At 40.9% G+C, this 20,053-nt stretch overlaps 1 protein-coding gene across 1 annotated transcript in view; it reads right to left on the bottom strand.

The window, feature by feature from the left end:
- Window positions 1–408: 408 nt before the first annotated feature.
- SYT13 (synaptotagmin 13) overlaps window positions 409–20,053 on the bottom strand; it is a 39,459-nt gene continuing 19,814 nt past the window's right edge. The window contains exons 4-6 of the mRNA XM_070734835.1: window positions 19,491–19,804; window positions 5,801–5,930; window positions 409–713 (exon numbers count right to left, since the gene is read on the bottom strand). Of these exons, the coding sequence (XP_070590936.1) occupies window positions 409–713; window positions 5,801–5,930; window positions 19,491–19,804 (749 nt within the window). The remainder of the gene's footprint in view (window positions 714–5,800; window positions 5,931–19,490; window positions 19,805–20,053) is intronic.

The raw sequence follows: 20,053 nt of genomic DNA, 5'->3' as shown, positions 1-20,053 counted from the left end.
GCTTTCCAAGATAGCCACGATTGGGTGGACAATATTGTGCCCAACACAATTGGGGCTTGGGTTCTTAAAGTCTTGAATGAAATTACTCATTATATCTCATAATATTGGTCAAATATTAAGTAGGGAAACATAAAATTAATGCTTCGTGCATGGCTAGAAATAGAAGCTGAGGAAATAATACGACACGCCAATCATTATCATGGTTCAATGAACTATTTGTCACTAGCCCATTTCATTTTCAACAATATTCATTTAGTAAAACACAGTTAAGAACAGTGTTAATAAACAAGATTTGTGCTTAATCATGTGAATGGATTCAATTCATGATGTGTGCGTGTTTGGGATGTTAAACAGAACTCAGAGACCAGGTTACTGAACATGGCAGGGTCACCATTTCCACTTCGTTATCTACATGTGAAGTTGGTGCCACATAGCAATCTGCCTCCTGGGGTTCCTCAACATCTCCTCCCAGTGGTTCCTCTCGGTTCCCACAGCATGCAGACCAAGGCTACACTTGCCCAGTAAGCGGTTCTGCCCATCAGCATCCTGGCTGAGCATCTCCAGCTCTACACTTGAAGCACAGAGCAGATCATGGGGCACCTCAAACATTATCATCTCATTCCATACTGGGTTGATCTTGTGTTTTGCATGCTTGGTCTGCTTCTTTTTCAGTTTCAAGGCCTGGTGCTTCAATGTCACTTTGACAGATATATCTGCAGGAACAGAGATAAAAATTGGTCATATGAAAGCAGTCTTCAGATGTCAGCAGTTTAATCTTGCCTCCTGACTGCAAATACCTTGAGAATTTCTTGAAAATGTCAACCATCCCCAAGGACCAAACTATGTATGACACATAGAAACAGGACTAAGAAGCTAATGAGAGACCTGAATTTAGCTTCTTCCCACATCTAATATCCTCACAAGTAGAAACATAGAAACATAGAAGATTGACGGCAGAAAAAGATCTCATGGTCCATCTAGCCCAGATGTGGCCCGAGAGCCGGATACGGCCCCCCCGCTGTCTGTGACCAGCCCGCGGAGGTCAGTCCAACTTTTCTAGATAAGAACCGGGTGTTCAAGATATAATATACAGTGGTACCTCATCACACGAACTTAATTGGTTCCAGGAGGAGGTTCGTAAGGTGAAAAGTTCGTAAGATGAAACAATGTTTCCCATAGGAATCTATGTAAAAGCAAATAATGCGTGCAAATCCTTCAGGAAAATCCCAAACTTTAGAAGGGAGGCGAACAGAGGGCAGGGAGGAGCAGCTAAAGGGGGCAGGTGGAAGAAGCAAGGCTAGGCTAAAGGGTGAGTGGGAAGGAAGAAAGGCAAGGGGGGCGCCCCTCCCTTTTCTTTTTTCAAAAGACACAGTTTCAGTGCCTTTGCAAGCATGCAAAATCTTTACTCCTCCAAGCTGCCCCTCCCTTTTCTTTCTTAAAAAGACACCGTTTCAGTGCTTTTGCAAGCATGCAAAATCTTTACTCCTCCAAGCTGCCCCTCCCTTTTCTTTCTTCAAAAAAGGGGAAAAAAAGAAACCCCTTCATCCCAGCAGCAGCTGCTTGGGTTCGTAAGGTGAAAATAGTTCGGAAGAAGAGGCAAAATAATTTTAAACACCGGGTTCGTATCTTGAAAAGTTCATTAGAAGAGGCGTTCATAAGATGAGGTACCACTGTATAATATATAATTATATATATCATATCATATCTAATTATAATTTATAATTTATAATTATAATTATAATATAAATAATACCCAATAATATACAGTATTGGCTAGAACTGAGTTAATTATATTAGTCCGGGCCTCTAATACCATCCCAATTTTTCATGTGGCCCTATGGCAAAATTAATTGCCCACTCCTGATCTAGTCTGTCCTTATATTATTTCCCGTATTTTATCTTAGTGTGGCTATATGTTTATCCCAGGCATGTTTAAATTCAGTTACTGTGGATTTACCAACTACGTCTGCTGGAAGTTTGTTTCAAGCATCTACTTCTCTTTCAGTAAAATAATATTTTCTCACATTGCTTCTGATCTTTCCCACAACTAACCTCAGATTGTGCCCCCTTCTTCTTGTGCTCACTTTCCTATTAAAACACTTCCCTCCTGAACCTTATTTAACCCTTTTAAAATGTTTCGATCATGTCCCCCCTTTCCCTTCTGTCCTTCAGACTATAAGTAGTGGATTCACAGACCACAGATAGCTTTCACAGAGTCACAGGTATACAGCTGCATATTGTGAAAACTGATATAGCATAGTTTCCTATTAATATTTGACAATGACATTTTATAACCTTAAGTGCTTTCTTTTTGAGACACTACTTATATGAATTGTCCTTTTATTGCTATTTTTTAAATTATTTATCATATTTACCCCTCCCCCCAAAAAAACAGGCCAACCAAAATTCTCCAGAATTGAAGCTAAGGCAGAAAAAAAAAAGAAAAAAAGAAAATACATCTTTGCTTTTTGTTTTAAAGTTAGCAATCCATAAAAGGATCAGCCCCCTTATCCCACATCTACCAAATTAGAGCTTCTGACATGGAATTTAGTCAGATGCTTGTTGAAAATTTAGATATATAGTATCAATAGGATCATATCTGCTGATACTCTGAAAGTCCAGAATGTTGGTAAAGCAGGATTTATCTTTGTTGAATGGTAGTTGATTTTCCTTCCTCAAAGCTTGCTCTTTTTCAATTATTGATTCTATCCATTCTACTTTTTAAAAATTCTACTATTTAAAAATTCTTGAATGGACCCCATGAGAGAGTTTATGCATAAGTTCTATGTAAGCTTTGAATTATTCACATAAGACCATGAAAAAAATACATTAAGTGCATACATGCAATTCACACATACAAATATAATCTTTTATCATATACTACAGTTTTTATTTCTAAAATCACTGCCATTTAGAATCTGATCCATTCATCTTTGTAGCCCATATAAATCATGTCACCCAAATCTGTACAGACCAACAGTGATTAAGTGCACTAATCTGTTGGATACTTTTAGAGGCATTAATCATTCTTAACATTTAGATGAAAAAAGAATAGGCAGCCATATTTGTCCTAAAGGCTGAATGTGGCAATTGATAAGAGGTCTAGGATGATTATCTCATGGGCACAGTAAGAATGGATTGATCCTGAGCCAGCAGTGCCCATGTTTACTATAAACACACACAAATACTTAAACATAGTCACTTGTGTTATTTATGGATACATTCTATCCTCTTCAGTTATGTTATGTTATGTTATGTTATGTATTAATTAATTAGACTTGGCGACATAGATGGGTCTTAAGGATCTTGCGAAAGGGGAGGAGGGTGGGGGCAGTTCAAATCTCTGGAGGGAGCTGATTCCAGAGGGCTGGGGCCGCCACAGAGAAGGCTCTTTCCCTAGGCCCTACCAGACAACATTGTTTGGTCAACGGGAACTGGAGAAGGACAACTCTGTGGGACCTGATCAGCCGCTGGGATTTGTGCGGCAGATGGCACACAAATTATAATTATAACTGAACATTTCTATAACAGTTACATAGTACATGAGTTACATGAGTAACTTCTCCAGTCCTTTCCCATGGTAGTCTCATGTTTTTTTTGAATGTGAGTACAGCTCTCTACCTGATGTGGCAAGTTAATACTGTAAATCAGACTGTTCAACTGAAGGTAATTCAATTCTCCTTCAGAAAATAGTTTAAAATATGGCCCTGAGACTGACTGACTGAGTGACATACACACACCCTCTTTCTTTCTCTGTCTTTCGTTCTCTCCCTCACTGTGAATCCATCAAACATACCCACTTGCCAAGGTGACAGGTTCTGTGAATAACTAAACATTGTGCTTTTTCATTTTGCTTTTTCATTTTGTTCAGAACATGTCCTTAGAAGAAAGCAAATAAATAGTACAGTGTCTGTACTCACAGTTTAAATTGCATATTCCCCAGCTTACCAACAGTTGTTCAACAATATGCACCGAGAGAAAGTTGATTGAATGGGAATGACTGTTTTTATGGCTATTGGGTTTTTTAGATTTTATATTTAATTAATTGGATCTGAAATGTTATACTGTACATTGTTTTAATTATATGTTGTAAGCCGCCCCTAGTCCTCAGAGAGGGGCGGCATAAAGTCCAATAGATAGATAGATAGATAGATAGATAGATAGATAGATAGATAGATAGATAGATAGATAGATAGATAGATAGATAGATAGATAGATAGATGTAAGGATGATTTATTTATTTATTGTTACATATGTACCACATCTTTCTCTCAAGCTTTCTCTCAAGCTGAATCTGTAGCCCTCTCAAGTCTTGGATACAATCCCTCCAAAAATAGCTGCTGAACTGTAGTTTTTGAAATACTAAAAGGAAAAATTGTTCAATCAGTGAACAAATCATACTGATTATATCTTTAAAACTTTAATTTAAAACTATATGAATTTGTTTCTAAATCAACCAGGTGACATGGCTTTCAAATTTAGTTGAGAGACAGGCCCAAATTTACACTGTGAGTATTGTGGTCAAGTGAGGCCTTCAGTTCTGGGTCTCCTTGATTTCACTCCAACATCTCATAAACGTTGTAATTCCAATGGTTTTCCATTTCTCAAGTGTGATGGAAAGAAACCAATAGCTGCTTGGCTGAAGAAATGCCTGGATGGGTGACATGAAGCAATTACCCCTCTCCTCTTTCAATCAACTTCTTCACCTCTTTTATTCATCCTCTATCTGCCATTGATCTTCCATAAGCAAGGCTTGTTTCAGAAGCATCCAAGACCTGAACAACTGGTTTCACAGAGGGAGTGCCTTTTCATTCAAAACAGGCTGTGTTGCCAACATTGGATGAGTTCGTTCACAATCATATCACCTCTACTCTGGACTGAATTACAAATTCTAGGTCCAACCCTTTACTTCATTGTCCAGGCAATGATTCCAGGACTGCATCTGCATAATCTTGGGAGGCTTGGCCAGTTAGGAGAATATTATTGCTTCAAAGTGACAGATGGAAACCGAGGCTCAAATACAGTCCAGTTTTTGAATCTTAGCAGAAGTATCATTTGAAATCAGAACCTCCTTATATGACATAACAAAATACAGTATACAACATAAACTGTATATTGTTTATAGCTGCCCAGCTGCCCACCACACATATGTGACTAAATAGCAGGGATGGGCAATTAATTTTGCCAGGGGGCTGCATGAGAAATTGGGATGGTTTTAGAGGGCTGGACTAATATAACTAACTGAGTTCTACCCAATACTGTATAGTATTGGGTAGAACTCAGTTAATTGTATTATAATTATAAATTATATATTATATTATATATATTACATTATATATAATGTACGGGGAGGGGTGGCATACAAATCTAATTTAAAAATAAAATAAAATATTATATTATATTATATATATATATCTCCTTCCTTCCTTCTTTGTTCATTTCTCCTTCCTTCCTTGTTCACTCCATTTCTCCTTCCTTCCTTCCATCCATCCATCCATCCTTCCTTCCTTGTTCCCTCCATTTCTCCTTTCTTCCTCCCTCCCTCTCTCCATTTTTCCTTCCTTCCTCCCTCCCTCCCTCTCTCCATTTTTCCTTCCTTCCTTCCTTCCTTCCTCCCTCATTTCTCCTTCCTGGTTGGACCAGCCTCTGCGGGCTGGTCACAGACAGAGGGCTTACCGCATGTAGCCCCTGGGCTGCCCCTTGCCCAGGTCTGCTAAATAGTGTCTTTGACATTAAAAACCCCCTAAAAGAAATATTTCAGTTAGCAGCATTGGTCAGCATGTTTTTATTTTCCCCTTACCTTTTCCAATGAGTTCTTTCAGTTGTTTGGAATGAAGGCTCTTTGCTTTTATAAGTACCACAAGGAGGCGATTTGCTGCAGGCAAATAGCTGATAGAAAGCAGAACTTCCCCATAGCCTGTGTCTGGTTCCTGCAGTTCAGGGAGGAACAAAAAAGAAATGCCCAATGTATTTTTAAATATATTTTCTACATCTCTATAAATAAGATGACTGACAGCCATAGAATGAGGTATTTGGAAAAGACAAAGATTCGTTCAATAGTGTATAAAGCGTGAATACACCTCACAAAACACTGCTTTGTTTTGTATCAAGATGTAAAGATCAATACGCATTTCATCTTTCTTCCAATGTAGGCTTCTGGATTATTATTTTTTGTTTACATTATCTTGTGGTGAGATTTTAACAGGCTATTTGCAGAACTAAAATAAATGCAGAGATAACAGTGATTGGAAAGCATGCTACAAAGCTACAAACTCTGGGTTATCTTTCAGTAGCATCTTCAAGGTATTTGAAAGCCATGTAAGCCATGAATGTGCAGCTACCTAGTAACTCTGGATGCAGGTTTCCTAGCAACCAGGCAGAACAATGAGATTTCCTTCTGAAGTTCACAGGGAATAAAAAAAGGGGGACATTTCGGATGTACTTACTGGTGGTATTTCTCTGGTCTTCTCTTTTATAAGGCAAAGTCATGAAGTGTCATTCTATATGAAGTGTCATCCTTCAGCAAGGCTACAGTTTTATTCAATCTACTCATTAAAGTTTTGATATTAAAGTTTTTTTCGTCTTATTTATTATGTTATATTGGTATATTGTATAATGTTGTATAACAATTTTGCTTCCAGCAGGAAAGAAAAGAAGTGCCAACAGAGTGTGTTTATCCTAGCATGATCCTATAATTAAAGGGTTATCAAAGAAAAGTTCTCTATCTGACAGTGTCTTCTATTGTCCAATCCAAACTTATTTTAATGAGAAATATCAGGAAGAAGTAAAACACAAACAGCTGGACTTGAGTAGTAGAACAAGCATTGAATAGTCTACTGAACAGGCATTGAATAGTCTACTGGTCATGGTCTTCAGTACAGTAATTTTTAAATCCAAATTATGATATTTCTATATTTCTAAATTTCAATCCACATTTCTTCTAATATTCTTTTTTTAGAGATCATTGTCTTCTTTTGATGATATGTTCCATCATTTTTGGAAATGTATATAACAATTTGCAGGTGTTATTCAGGATAATTATAATAGATATAAATATAAATTATAAATATAATTTAATATTTATAAATTATAAATATAATTTAATTATAAATATAATTTAAATTATAAATATAATACCAATAGATGGATGCCTGTGCTTCACTATGAAACTGAACTCCTTAAAATGGATTAGAAGGTCTAAACTCCCAGCCCGCAGGCCAGATGAGTCACACTCTGGCCAAACCCACTGGCAGTTGGAACACAGTTCTTTTCTGGTGGGAAGGGGGAGTAGAACATCTAACTCATTAGCAGATAATAATAACGTAAAAAATAATGATCTGGTGGTCATTTTGAAAATTCCTTTCTTAGTAAGCATCTACAGTGAAGGGCTACCAAAATTATTATTACCATATTCTGGGCATAGCTTATGCATTTTCTTTCAACATCTTTCAGTGCAAATTGGGTGCTCTGGGGTGGAGCTCCATTTTCGCTACCCCACTGCGTTCCCCCCCCTGTCCGGGCAGTAGCCCACCCCTGAGCATCTAGACGCCAAGAGAAACATAAGTGCCAAGTTTCAGTTTGCAGGCTTTATGGTTCTGGAGATTTCGTGATGATACATGAGTGGCATTTGGCTTTTATAGATATAGATTTTCTAGTACTGAGAAGAAAGCATTTCTCAGGTAATACATCTCGATTATGTCATATTTGTGTGAGAAACATTTACACTGATATATAGCAAAGGGAGAGAATTAAATTCCTGACTTCAAGCCCAGTCTGTCTGAAAGAGCCTCATCTTCAGCAGCAAAAATCAAACTTTCAGTCTTTCAATCAGATGACTGACAAGTACACCCTGATTCATTTGCTCCATCTCTTACTTCTGCAGAACAGACAAGGTAGATGGTCAAAGTACATTCCTGTCATTCTACCCTTCGGAGAAAGTGGTGAGCTGACAATAAATGGGGGGGAAAATGACTCCATACAGAATATAATAGGGAGTGATGATTGTCTACCTCATTTATGGTAGAGTTCTTCAGCATGGGATTTTGGTTGCCAAACCTTTAAAACGTGACATCATCTCTAAACCTGAAATCAAGTAAAATGAAGTACTGGATCTAGTTTCCCTGATTAGATTTAATTCCTCAAATTCATAGTTAGTTGCACAAATAAAAACATCTAAATTAAATTTCATTAATTGGGAATCAAATTTTGTAAGCAAATATGACTCTATGTTTGTGTATGCAGAGGGGCTTTTTACTTGAACATCTCTTTGTCCCTCTTCAGGGGCTGAGAAAATACTTAGAAGAAACACATTTGGAAAAAAATGAAAACCACTGGTGAAAACTTTCTCTCGGAATATTCCAATAGCCTTTGCTACCCATAACTATCACACAAGGCTGAAGACAAACACAATCCATTCAAACAAATTAATTAGTGACACAAATAAGCCCAATATAATGCCAATATATTGATAATGTTATTGTAATTTTAACACAATATATTAGAGGTAATAAATATGAATACAATAATAACATTAAAACATACATTAACAGTGCACACCTCTAACTTTTGGTTTGGTTTATATATTTACTAGTGAAGTGAGTCCAGATTGAAATATTGGCAATCTTAGAAAAGAATAAATGGATACCTGAGGAAAAGTATGATGTTGCACTGAATTATCATTGGATTGGCATCCTTCAGTCTCGAAAGACTATGGTATCATACTCTGGATTCCCCAGATAATACATGAATTATCATATTTAGTAAATAGTTCATCAATTCTTTTAAATTTAGCAATTCTTATAAACGTAATCTTACTCAAGTCTCTCTAATCTCAAATACATCTTTCTTGAACTTTCTGGATGGCTAAAGAATACTAATGATTATTCTAAATTTCTCTTTTGTTTCCTAATGATTTTCTAATGATTGACAAAGCAGCCTTTTCACCACCTGCATGTTATCTATCTATCTATCTATCTATCTATCTATCTATCTATCTATCTATCTATCTATCTATCTATCTATCTATCTAGCTAGCTATCTAGCTATCTAGCTATCTAGCTATCTATCTATCTATCTAGCTATCTAGCTAGCTATCTAGCTAGCTAGCTACCGTGTTTCCCCGATAGTAAGACACCCCCGATTGTAAGATGTATCGGGGATTTCAGGGGGGTCGGCTAATATAAGCCGTACCCCAAAAGTAAGACATATGTCTTACTTTCGGGGAAACACGGGGGTATTGCCGCCTCCCTCTCATCTACGGTAGCTGCGCACCGCCTCCTGCCCACGTCCCCCTCTCCATACGTCGCCGCGTCTGCAGGAACGGGTGGTGGGGCGCCACGAAGGGCGGCGCTTGAAAGCCACCACGGCGCCGTTGTTGTCCTCACGGCGCAAAGCCACACAGTCCCGGATCGCTTGCTTCCCTGGCCAGCAAGCCGGCTGCCTGGGAAAGCAGCGCGCTTTTAAAACACGCGTTTTTCAAATGCGCTGCTTTCCTAGGCAGCAGACTTTGCTAGCCGGAGAAGGGAGCGATTCAGGACTGTGTGGCTTTGCGCCGTGAGGACAACAACGGCGCCGCTTAGAAGCAACAGTGGCCGGTGCCCTCCCACCGGGGCCCCAAAAGCTCACACCGTCACCGCTAGGGAAGCTCCAATATAAGACATACCCCGAAAGGAAGACATAGTGGGGCTTTTGGGGATAAAAAGAAAGTAAGACACTGTCTTACTTTCGGGGAAACACGGTAGCTAGCTAGATAGCTAGCTAGCTAGCTAGCTAGCTAGCTAGCTAGCTAGATAGATAGATAGATAGATAGATAGATAGATAGATAGATAGATAGATAGATAGATAGATAATCTTTCTTTTAGTACAAACCCTTGAAGGCAAGTCAATCCCACTAACAATTTTTTTAAAAACATTATTCAGCAAGTTAAAACTTATTTGTTGGTTGATCTCAAAGCCATAAATTAATTTAATAAGGACTTGTCTAGTGAAAGGCAATTGGTGGATAGAAGAGTAAATCTATAAGAGGGAAAAGGAAGAGAAAAATAAAAGGAAACAGTGGAAATAAATATTCACTGTATTAATTCTATATTAAAAATGGGGCCAAGTTGCTAAAAATAAGTCCTGAGCATCTTCTTTATTTACTTACTTACCTACTTACTTACTTACTTACTACTCCCTCACTCCCTCACTCCCTCACTCCCTCATTCATTCATTTGATTTATATGTTGCCCCACTTCGAGGACTAAGGGTGGCTTACATATACGATTAGTCTTGGGACTCCCACTCCCCCTATGTAATAGCTGCAAAGTTATTTTTAGAGTACCAACTATGATGTAATCAAAATGCACAAGAGGAAAGTTTAGTTTTACACATTCTTTGGGAAATCCCCAAAGTATATGTAAGAGTATGAAGTATTTAAGAGTCAATCTGATTTCCTATAAGAGCAGATTCTCTCCAGGGCACATAAAATATCTTGCATAAATAATAAAAACTGGCAAGTCAACAAGAAAAAGCTATTTAGAGAGGTATAAATATTTCAGATTATTTTTTTTCTGGCTAGATGACCCAGATTATTAGACATGATTTTCCCTCTCTCTGAGGGTAGATGAATTCTCAAAAGTCTTTTTTACTTGGAATAGCTCCTATGACATTTTTTTAAAACTCAATTTTCTCAGGAGAATTCAGAGTGAAGAAAAAGGAACAATATATTCAGCTCAAATTATTTATACCACTGAAACATCCATCTCGTCTTGACATGCATAAATCCCCACAAAATGCAGTAAACCAGACTATAAAGAATAGAATAGAATACAATAGAATTTTATTGGCCAAGTGTGATTGGACACACAAGGAATTTGTCTTTGGTGCATATGCTCTCAGTGTACATAAAAGAAAAAGATACATTTGTCAAGAATCATGTGGTACAACACTTAATGATTGTCATAGGGGTCAAATAAGCAATGAAGAAACAATCAATATTAATAAAAAATCTTAGGATACAATGGATTCTCTTGCTTTAATCCAAAAAGAATAAATTTAAAAAATTGAAATCTATTATTTTAGTTTAGTTTTATTTTGGGAATATGGTGAAATTCTTTCAAGAGAGTTGTCATAAACAAAGATATCACTTTGGGTTTTTTTATTCCTAAAAAAGATCTGTTTGGCAGAGTTTTGTAATGCTGAAAAATGGAGAGAGGCTGCCATTGTAAAATAAAATATCTTATTTGCTGAAGATTGAATAGACAGTAATAGAATATTAACTGAATATACAATAGAACCTCTGGTCACAGCCATAATTTGTTCCATAACCTGATTTGGTTGTGACCTGAATTTAATTTTGGAAATTTGGCGCTTACAAAAAAAAATATGGCGTGAAAGGGGAAATCAGCCATGAAAAAATAAATTCTTTGGTTGGAACCCATTTTGGTCATGGACAGAAGTGTTTGTGACCAAAAGTTCTATTGTACACTACATCTGTAGTCTATGGCCTGAAATTGGATTGCACAGTTGGAGGTGAGCAACGGGTAAGGGAGTGAAACTGAATCTGTCCCCTATCTCTGGAACAGTTATCTTCCATGAAACCAGTCCCCAGTGCTAAAAAGTTTGGGGACTGCTGCATTACATAGAGTGGCTCAATTATTATTCCAACAGCTCTTTTTACTTATAGACAATATTGAGAAATAATCTGTAGCCCAATTCATGGACCTTATTGGACAGCAGAAATATGTACAGTGAAGAAATGACAAAAAGTAAGATGGATACAGAAAGGATTCACATAGTAATGGCAAACTCATGTCATGATATTGTCAATGACAGGACCTTGATAGAGGAACTAAATAACTCATATGACCTAAGTAGGCTTTAATGTTAAACTCAATTTAATGCTCTCAAACTCAAGATGCAGCATGATCGGATAAGAATTGCTATTGTATACTAGGAACAGTTTTTTGCCCTCTGCCTACATGAAATCTCAATACTAGTTGTAGTTTAAGTTCAGTGGTTCTTTATGTTACACCTCCTATTGGGATTGCGCAATGGTTGATTCTGGTAGAACTAATATTTCTTCACCCTTGAGAAACTTTGGCTCTTGACTTAAATCCCACATCTCAATATTCATTTGAATATTTTATCCAACTAACAAAATACTTCCATCTGATTTGTCCAATAATCATATAATGTATGAATAGGGGAGGGGGGGGATATACTACTCACTCTAATATAGACTTTACTTTCAATCCGTAAGTGCTAACTTAAGGAATGCATTGAATATTTGCAAAGCTGAGGTGAGAAATGTTGATGCCTGCCAGTGAACTATCTAAACATTCTTCACTTTGCATTCATTCTAGTGGTACTTCATCATTAAAAAAATGTTTTTATTACTAGGGTTAACCATAATTCTGATTACCCATTTCTAAAAGCTCTCAAAAATTTTTACATTATTGAAGCAAATGCTTTTGATGATAGATACGCTTCTAAACCAATTCCTTTAATTGGAGTCTGTCTTTAAAATGAGTGATAAATTCATGCTGAAGTCATATTATAAGGCTTTCATTCTAAGCTACTTGGTGGAATGCAGGAGATACAGTTTTATTTTTTTTGTGATACCAGCAGGTACTGTGATGTGATACATCTTTTTTGAAATCAATGAATTTACTAAGCTCATTTTTCAATCTGCAGGACAGAATTACAGTGAAGAAGAAGAATCGGGGATTTTTTAGTGAAACTGTTGAAACAACATGGAAAATTTTCAACAGGATGTTCAAATTACCCCAAATCCATTCTAAATTATCAGTTCAATTCAATTTGATTAGTTAAGTAGATTAAATATTAATCACATATTTATTTGATAGGAAAATGTATGTTTCTGTATATAGAAAGGCCAAATTAGTTCAGAGGCACTCAATTTGATTGGATGAATCAATTTGATTCAGAAATTAGAAGAGGATTCAAGTGAATTATTTTCTGATCAAAGCTTGAAACTGTCCTTATCATACAACCTTAGCTTTCAACAAACCTAACAAGCTCATCCTGGAAATATAGTACCAAATAGAGTACACTGCTTCTTATCCTCAAGCTTTTTTTAAAAAAAAAGTCTCTTTTCTGCTTCACATCTGATTAATGATTCAAGACTTCTGTCTTGGTTCACAATGTAATAGCTGCCTCTCTGAAGTCCCCTATGAGCCCCCCTTTCTTTCTATAAGTTAAATTGCAAAACAAGGACACAATTCCAAGCATGTTAATCTTCTCTTTTCAGGTTGAGTATAGCATTTCTACCTTATCACAACCTCAGAGGATGTTTGAAGAAGGCCAATCAATGAGAAATATGACTGTCAATTGCTAAATATAACTGGACAGTATATCTTGCACTTATGATGTACAAACGGTTTCTTGACATTCTTTGTATTGTATGATCCTGGAGACCATCCGTAAATTGATTGTGGCCATCTGTTTGAGAGGTACAATTAGCCACCTGCTAGGATTCTTCTAGGTTCAGAAGCAATTATTATAGACTAGTAAGACAAGTAGCAACATTTCAACTTTAGCATCTCCAAAGCATCTGTTGAAAAGCCATAGTGCTGGAATGAAACCCAGAAGGTCCCATCCTCATCGCCAGATGTTAAATCCTTGCTAGAATGAAGGACTGCAATCTTGGAATAAGTAACGGTTCTTTATTGAACAGGAGGTAATGGTTTACAGAACTAAAACAAGACAAACATGGCCGTGCCTGGCAGCTATATATATGCCGAGCTGCCAGGCTGAGCCAACCAATCACCTTGCAGTATTTTCCCGCCCAAGGAATATGGGGCGGGTACAAGGCCTAACTGTCCTCTGGACACAACAGCACCCACCCTGTTGTTTTTCTGAATAGCTATAAAGGTCTAGTTGTTTTCCTCAGGCTAAGGTGATTGATTTTCCTTTGATTTGGATATCAGTTGGTAGTGGCATGTATAATAGCTGAGGCCTTTAATCAAACATGACAGTTTAATGACAGGTCGTGCCAACAGGGCAGGTACAGGCTTGAGAGCACAAACATGAATACACAGGCTTATATACAGCACGCCTTCTGAGGCAACTACCAATGAATACAGAGGAAAGTTCCCGCTTACGAGTAACTGGGCTAACGCGCCCAATCAGCACCCTGGAGAGGGATACGCGAGCTATATTCTGACAGCCGGCTGTTACTATGCGGACACAGCACTCCTGCCCCTTCGGCTGACACAGACATAATCTTTTAAATATGACGGTCTGCGACAGATTCTCTCGGAGCGCCGGGGCTCTGTGGAATGTCCAGAACCGGTGATCTCAGCCGGGTGGATAGCTTGGGGAGCCTGAACCACCTCTGCCTCCCTGCTATTTGCCGGGGATGAATTTCCTGAACTCTCTTCTGCCGTGGGCGGTTCCTGAAAACACTCCCCCTGAAACTCATTGGTTTCCCGGTCTCCACGCATTCCTTCTCTATTAAGTCTGACCTGATCCAGTTGTCTTCTCCAAATTCGCCCGTCCCTCAACTCTATCTCGAACGAGCGAGGCCCCAGTTCCCTGCATACCGTGCCTTTCTCCCAATTCTTTTGGCCCGAATAGGCGCGGGCAAATACCGCATCTCCCACTGACACCTCTCGTCCGGCTGCTTCAGGCCATTGCACTGCTGCCGTGTACCCTGGGTGCAGCCTGTCAAGTATAATCCTCAACTTGCAACCCATTAACAGCTCCGCAGGTGTCCTTCCCGTAGTTACACATGGGGTAGTATGTTGGGCCAGAAGCACATCAGCCAACCTAGCTTTCCAAGACGTCGGAGGCAACCTTTTGAGGGACTCTTTAACTGACCGAACTGCCCGTTCTGCCTGACCATTGCTGGCCGGATGCCAAGGCGAGGTTAGGGCATGTCTAACACCTGCAGTTGCTAAAAACGACTCAAAAAGGACAGATGTAAACTGCGGCCCATTGTCCAAGACCAATAGGTCCGGAAAGCCATGTGTGGCAAAAAGGGCCATCAGAGAATCAATGATGGCCTGTGACTGAGTGGACTGTAACTGGGCCACCTCCACCCATTTGGAATATGCATCTACCGTAATTAAGAACGTTTGCCCCATGAATGGACCGGCCAAATCTATGTGTAAACGCGCCCAGGGGCCAGAGGGTGGCTCCCAAGTCAAAGGTTCAGCACGGGGAGGCATAGACCTGCTCTCCTGACACACAGCACAGTCAGCCACACGCTGCTCCACTTCCTTATCTAAGCTTGGCCACCATACGTAATCCCTGGCCAAACCCTTCATTCTCACAATGCCAGGGTGACCCTTGTGCAGCAGAGACAAAACCTGGTTCCGCAGCTTGCCTGGTATGACCACTCTGCCTCCCCTCAAAAGAACTCCCTTCTCCACTGAGAACTCAGTGCGGCAACGAAAATAAGGTATGAATAGGTCACCTGGGGCAGCGAGTGGCCATCCCCTCAAGACCCATTGCCTTACCTGGGCCAAAATTTGATCTTTTCCTGTCTCCCTAGACACATCTGGAGCAGCTAGTACTAAAGGCCCTTCTGACAGCGCCAAGACGGAGCTGGCCGGCGCAGGGTCTGCTAATTCCTCATTTACAGGGCATCTGCTGAGTGCGTCGGCGTGTGCAATGTGGCGACCCGGTTTATATATTAGGGTATAGGTGTAATTGGCCAGAAAAACAATCCAGCGCATCATGCGTGGAGACAACACAGCTGGGCTCTGGCAGTTGCCAGCTAATAACCCCAACAATGGCTGGTGGTCTGTTACTAACTCGAACCTTCTACCATACAAGTATTCGTGGAAACGGCGGACTCCCGCCACAAGGGCTAAAGCCTCCTTATCTATTTGCCCATAGTTTCTTTCTGCCGCGGCCAGGGTCCGAGAAAAAAACGCCAAAGGGGCCTCCAAACCGTTTGGCAATCTATGGCTGAGGACTGCCCCCACTCCATACCGGGAGGCGTCACAGGTAAGAACTAGTGGCAGACTTGGGGAATATTGTGCCAGGACGCTGTTTGAGGTGAGTATTCCTTTTACCCCTCTGAAAGAAGCTTCTTCCCGCTCCCCCCAGTGCCAGGTAGACCATTTGTCCAGCAGCCTATGCAACGGTTCTGCCACCGAAGCCTTATGCGGGATAAAGACCGCATAGAAATTCAAAAGCCCCAGGAAAGCCTGCAACTCCTCCCTCGACTGGGGTCTGGGGGCATCCCATATGGCTCTAGTCTTTTCCGGGGTGGGATGGATTCCCTTTTCATCCACCCTGAAGCCCAGGAAATCAACCTCTGGAACCCCAAAGACACACTTCTTTGATTTGAGTTTTAGTCCCGCCTCCTGAAACTTGACCAGTACCTTCTTTACCCTGCGAAGTAATTCGTCTTCGGAACTGCCCGAGACCAGGACATCGTCAAAGTAGGGCACCGTGCCTTCCAGCCCATACAACAAACGCTCCATTAATCCTTGAAACATTCCCAGTGCAATAGAGACCCCGAATTGTAACCTGTGGCACTTGAAAACCCCCCGATGTGTGATAATCGCCTGAGTCTCAGCAGTCATGGGGTCCATGGGGAGCTGCTGGTAAGCCTGGGAGAGGTCGAGCTTGGCAAAGAGCTTACCATTACCCAGAGTGTGGAGTAACTGCTGCACCACTGGGAGTGGGTACGAGTGGTGAGCCAGAGCCTTATTGACAGTGCATTTATAGTCCCCGCATAATCTCAACCCCCCATCCCCCTTAAAAGCGATGACCAATGGGGTCTCCCAAACAGCCTGGTCAACCGGCTCTAACACCCCTTGGGCAATCAGACGGTCTAATTCAGCATCAACCTTTGGCCTGAGGGGAATGGGCACCCTGCGGGGTTTCAGCCGCACCGCTGGCACCTTGGGGTCAAGGCTGAAAGAAATCGGGGTCCCCGTGTAACAACCCAGCTTATCATCGAAGACTGAGGGAAATTCCTTAGTAAGCTCATTAAATACAGACCCCCCCTTAACAGCGTTCACCCCCAAAACAGAGAGCCCCAGAGACTTGAACCAGTCTAAACCCAGGAGGCTGGAAAATGGCCCGTCCACCACCATAAGAGGCAATTTGCCCGTGAACGATTTGAACCTGACAGGGAATCTCCCTTCCCCCAAAACCGGAATGGGAGCCCCTTGGTAGTCCCGTAAAGTCACAGTACATGGTTGTAAGCGATTCTTGCTCAAGCAGGGCATGCATCTCTTTATCGTGGTCCAGGAAACCAAGGAATGAGCGGAGCCCGTGTCCACTTGCATGGAGCAAGTCACGCCTCCCAGGCGAACCATCACGGAGATCTTTTCCATTGAAACCGATGTCTTCCTCACATAAGTGGTTGCTGGGCGCGGGCAGCTATAAATGGCATTGCAGTCATCCCTCTTAGTGGAAGAAAATCTCCTCTGCCAGCGGGGATTGAATCCTTGGAACTCTTTCTGCTCTCTGGGGGCGGCTGGAGGGGACCTACGGGAACGGCAGACTCTCGCAATGTGGCCTCTGGCCCCACAACGCTGACAAGCCGCTTCCTTGAACGGGCAATTGGACCGATAATGGTTTCCCCCACATCCTCTGCAAGGGGATAGAGGGGGACGGGGGCGGCTAGCAGGAGGCTCACGACCCCGAGAAGCCCCCAGCCGGCAGACTTCCTCCTCCTCAGCCTCGCTGCTGTCCTCCTTCTCCGCAGCGGTTTTAGGTTTCTCCGGCACAGCTGGCCCTTTGGCCGTAGCGTTCACGGAACTGTCCATGGCTGCCAGAGATTGTGTAGAAAGTTCAAAAGCACGAGCCTCAGCTAATGCTGTTTGAAAAGTTAAATCCCGGGTGGCTAACAAGCGGCGTTTAAGGCGGCCATCCCGGACTCCGAATACTAGCCTGTCCAGCAAATAATCATTCAAGTCTGAAAACTCGCAATATAAAGCAGCCCGGCGGAGAGCGGCCACAAATTCATTAATTGATTCCCCCTCCGCCTGGTTCTTCTGATAAAAGACGTATCTCCGGGCACAGCGGGATGGGGCTGGGGCATAATGATCTTGAAGCGTTGACAGGAACGTCTGCCAAGGCACATCGTGTATGGAGACTGGAGCAAATAAAGCCCTGGCCGTCTCAAACATCTCGGGGCCGCAGAAACCGAGAAAATAAGATCTTTTGCGGTCCCCAGAAATCTCGGTATACCCATTCGAGATTAGGAAACAGTCGAACCGGGCGACATAAGAGTCCCAGGTCTCCCCTTGTGGGTTGAAAGGGGGAAAAGTAAGCTGTACAGACATTTTCACTTACTGCAGATATAGATGCGAGATGGAAAAGGCAGGGTTGAATTCTCGTCGCCAGTATAATAGCTGAGGCCTTTAATCAAACATGACAGTTTAATGACAGGTCGTGCCAACAGGGCAGGTACAGGCTTGAGAGCACAAACATGAATACACAGGCTTATATACAGCACACCTTCTGAGGCAGCTACCAATGAATACAGAGGAAAGTTCCCGCTTACAAGTAACTGGGCTAACGCGCCCAATCAGCACCCTGGAGAGGGATACGCGAGCTATATTCTGACAGCCGGCTGTTACTATGCGGACACAGCAGCATGTCTTAGAGGGAGTGAACGAGAAGCAAGGTACAGTGGTACCTCTACTTAAGAAATTAATTCGTTCCGTGACCAGGTTCTTAAGCAGAAAAGTTTGTAAGTAGAAGCAATTTTTCCCATAGGAATCAATGTAAAAGCAAATAATACATGCAAAACCATTAGGAAAGAAATACAATTTGGGTGGGATGAGGAGGAAGAAGAGGAGGAGGACAGTCGCTGTCGAAGGAAGAAGGTGAGGAAAGGGAAATAAAAAAAATCCAAAACTTTAAGGCTTAAAAAAAAGAGGGATTCTGAGGCGGTGAGGAGGAGCACGCACGTCCCATGCACCTGGCACGAAGCTGCCTCCCATACACTGCGCCAGAGAGAGAAACCCAGGGGGAATGGCAGGAAACCACTTGGGCTTTCGTGCCGCTCTCAAATTTCCTGGGAATTTTTTCTGGGCTCGGGTTCTTAAGTAGAAAATGGTTCTTAAGAAGAGGCAAAAAAATCTTGAACACCCGGTTCTTATCTAGAAAAGTTCTTAAGTAGAGGCATTCTTAGGTAGAGGTACCACTGTAATTTGGAACCTATCTCTGAGCCAATTACTTAGTATCAGGAATTAGTATCATAGTATCGGACTTCCATTTCACCTATATATCATAATATCCCTTAGTATCATAGTATTCCTTCCATTTCATCTATATATCATTCATAAAGATATTAATGAGTATTGGGCCAAGAATGGAACCCAAGGAGGTTCACATTCAACACTTCTATATACGCTCATGGTGAAACATTCAAAGAATCTAATAATGTTGTCACTGTGACCACGGGATAAAGTGAATTAAGACTCTTAAGTTTAGGAAGATTCACATGCAGAGTTCTATATCCCAGCAGGAGAATATAGTATGCAATAATCAATAAAGATGAATTGATAGAATACCTTGTCAAGGACTTTCACTTTCTCAGACTGTACTGGTCCATATTGCTCCCGTACAAAAGCCAGATTTGGTTTAACTTCACCAATAATGCTGTGTCTAGAGAACTTGTCACAGTTCCTTAAAGTGAGGGTCAATGTCGTCTCAGGCAGAATGTTCTCCTTAACCGGAAACAGTAGAGCTTCTTCCCAGACAACGTGGACTTGTTTCTTTTTCATCACAGTCTGGGCTTCTATAGTTCCAGAGTTGCTCACCAAAGTGCCCAAGATGTAGCAATCATTTCCATTGTTTTGGTCTCCTGATATGGTTCCATATAGAACTAGTAGAAGGGGAAAATTCAGGCAGCGTTTAACATTCAATTTTTTTCAAGAGACCACTACCATTTGACACATCAAGGTTTTAATGTATTCTATTAAAAAAGCAAACTTCTATTTCTGCAAACTTGATTGGACATGGTCAAATGACAGACTTCTGTCACCTGTCATCTTGACTTACAAATATGTAATCTATATATAGATTACATATTTGCTCTTTTGACAACAGAGTTGAATTCTGAAATAAATGAATG

This window comes from Erythrolamprus reginae, chromosome 1, assembly GCF_031021105.1.
Source record: "Erythrolamprus reginae isolate rEryReg1 chromosome 1, rEryReg1.hap1, whole genome shotgun sequence".
Taxonomy (NCBI): Eukaryota; Metazoa; Chordata; class Lepidosauria; order Squamata; family Dipsadidae; genus Erythrolamprus; species Erythrolamprus reginae.
The sequence above is the reverse complement of the archived record's forward strand: the minus strand, read 5'-3'. Positions and strand labels throughout refer to the sequence as shown.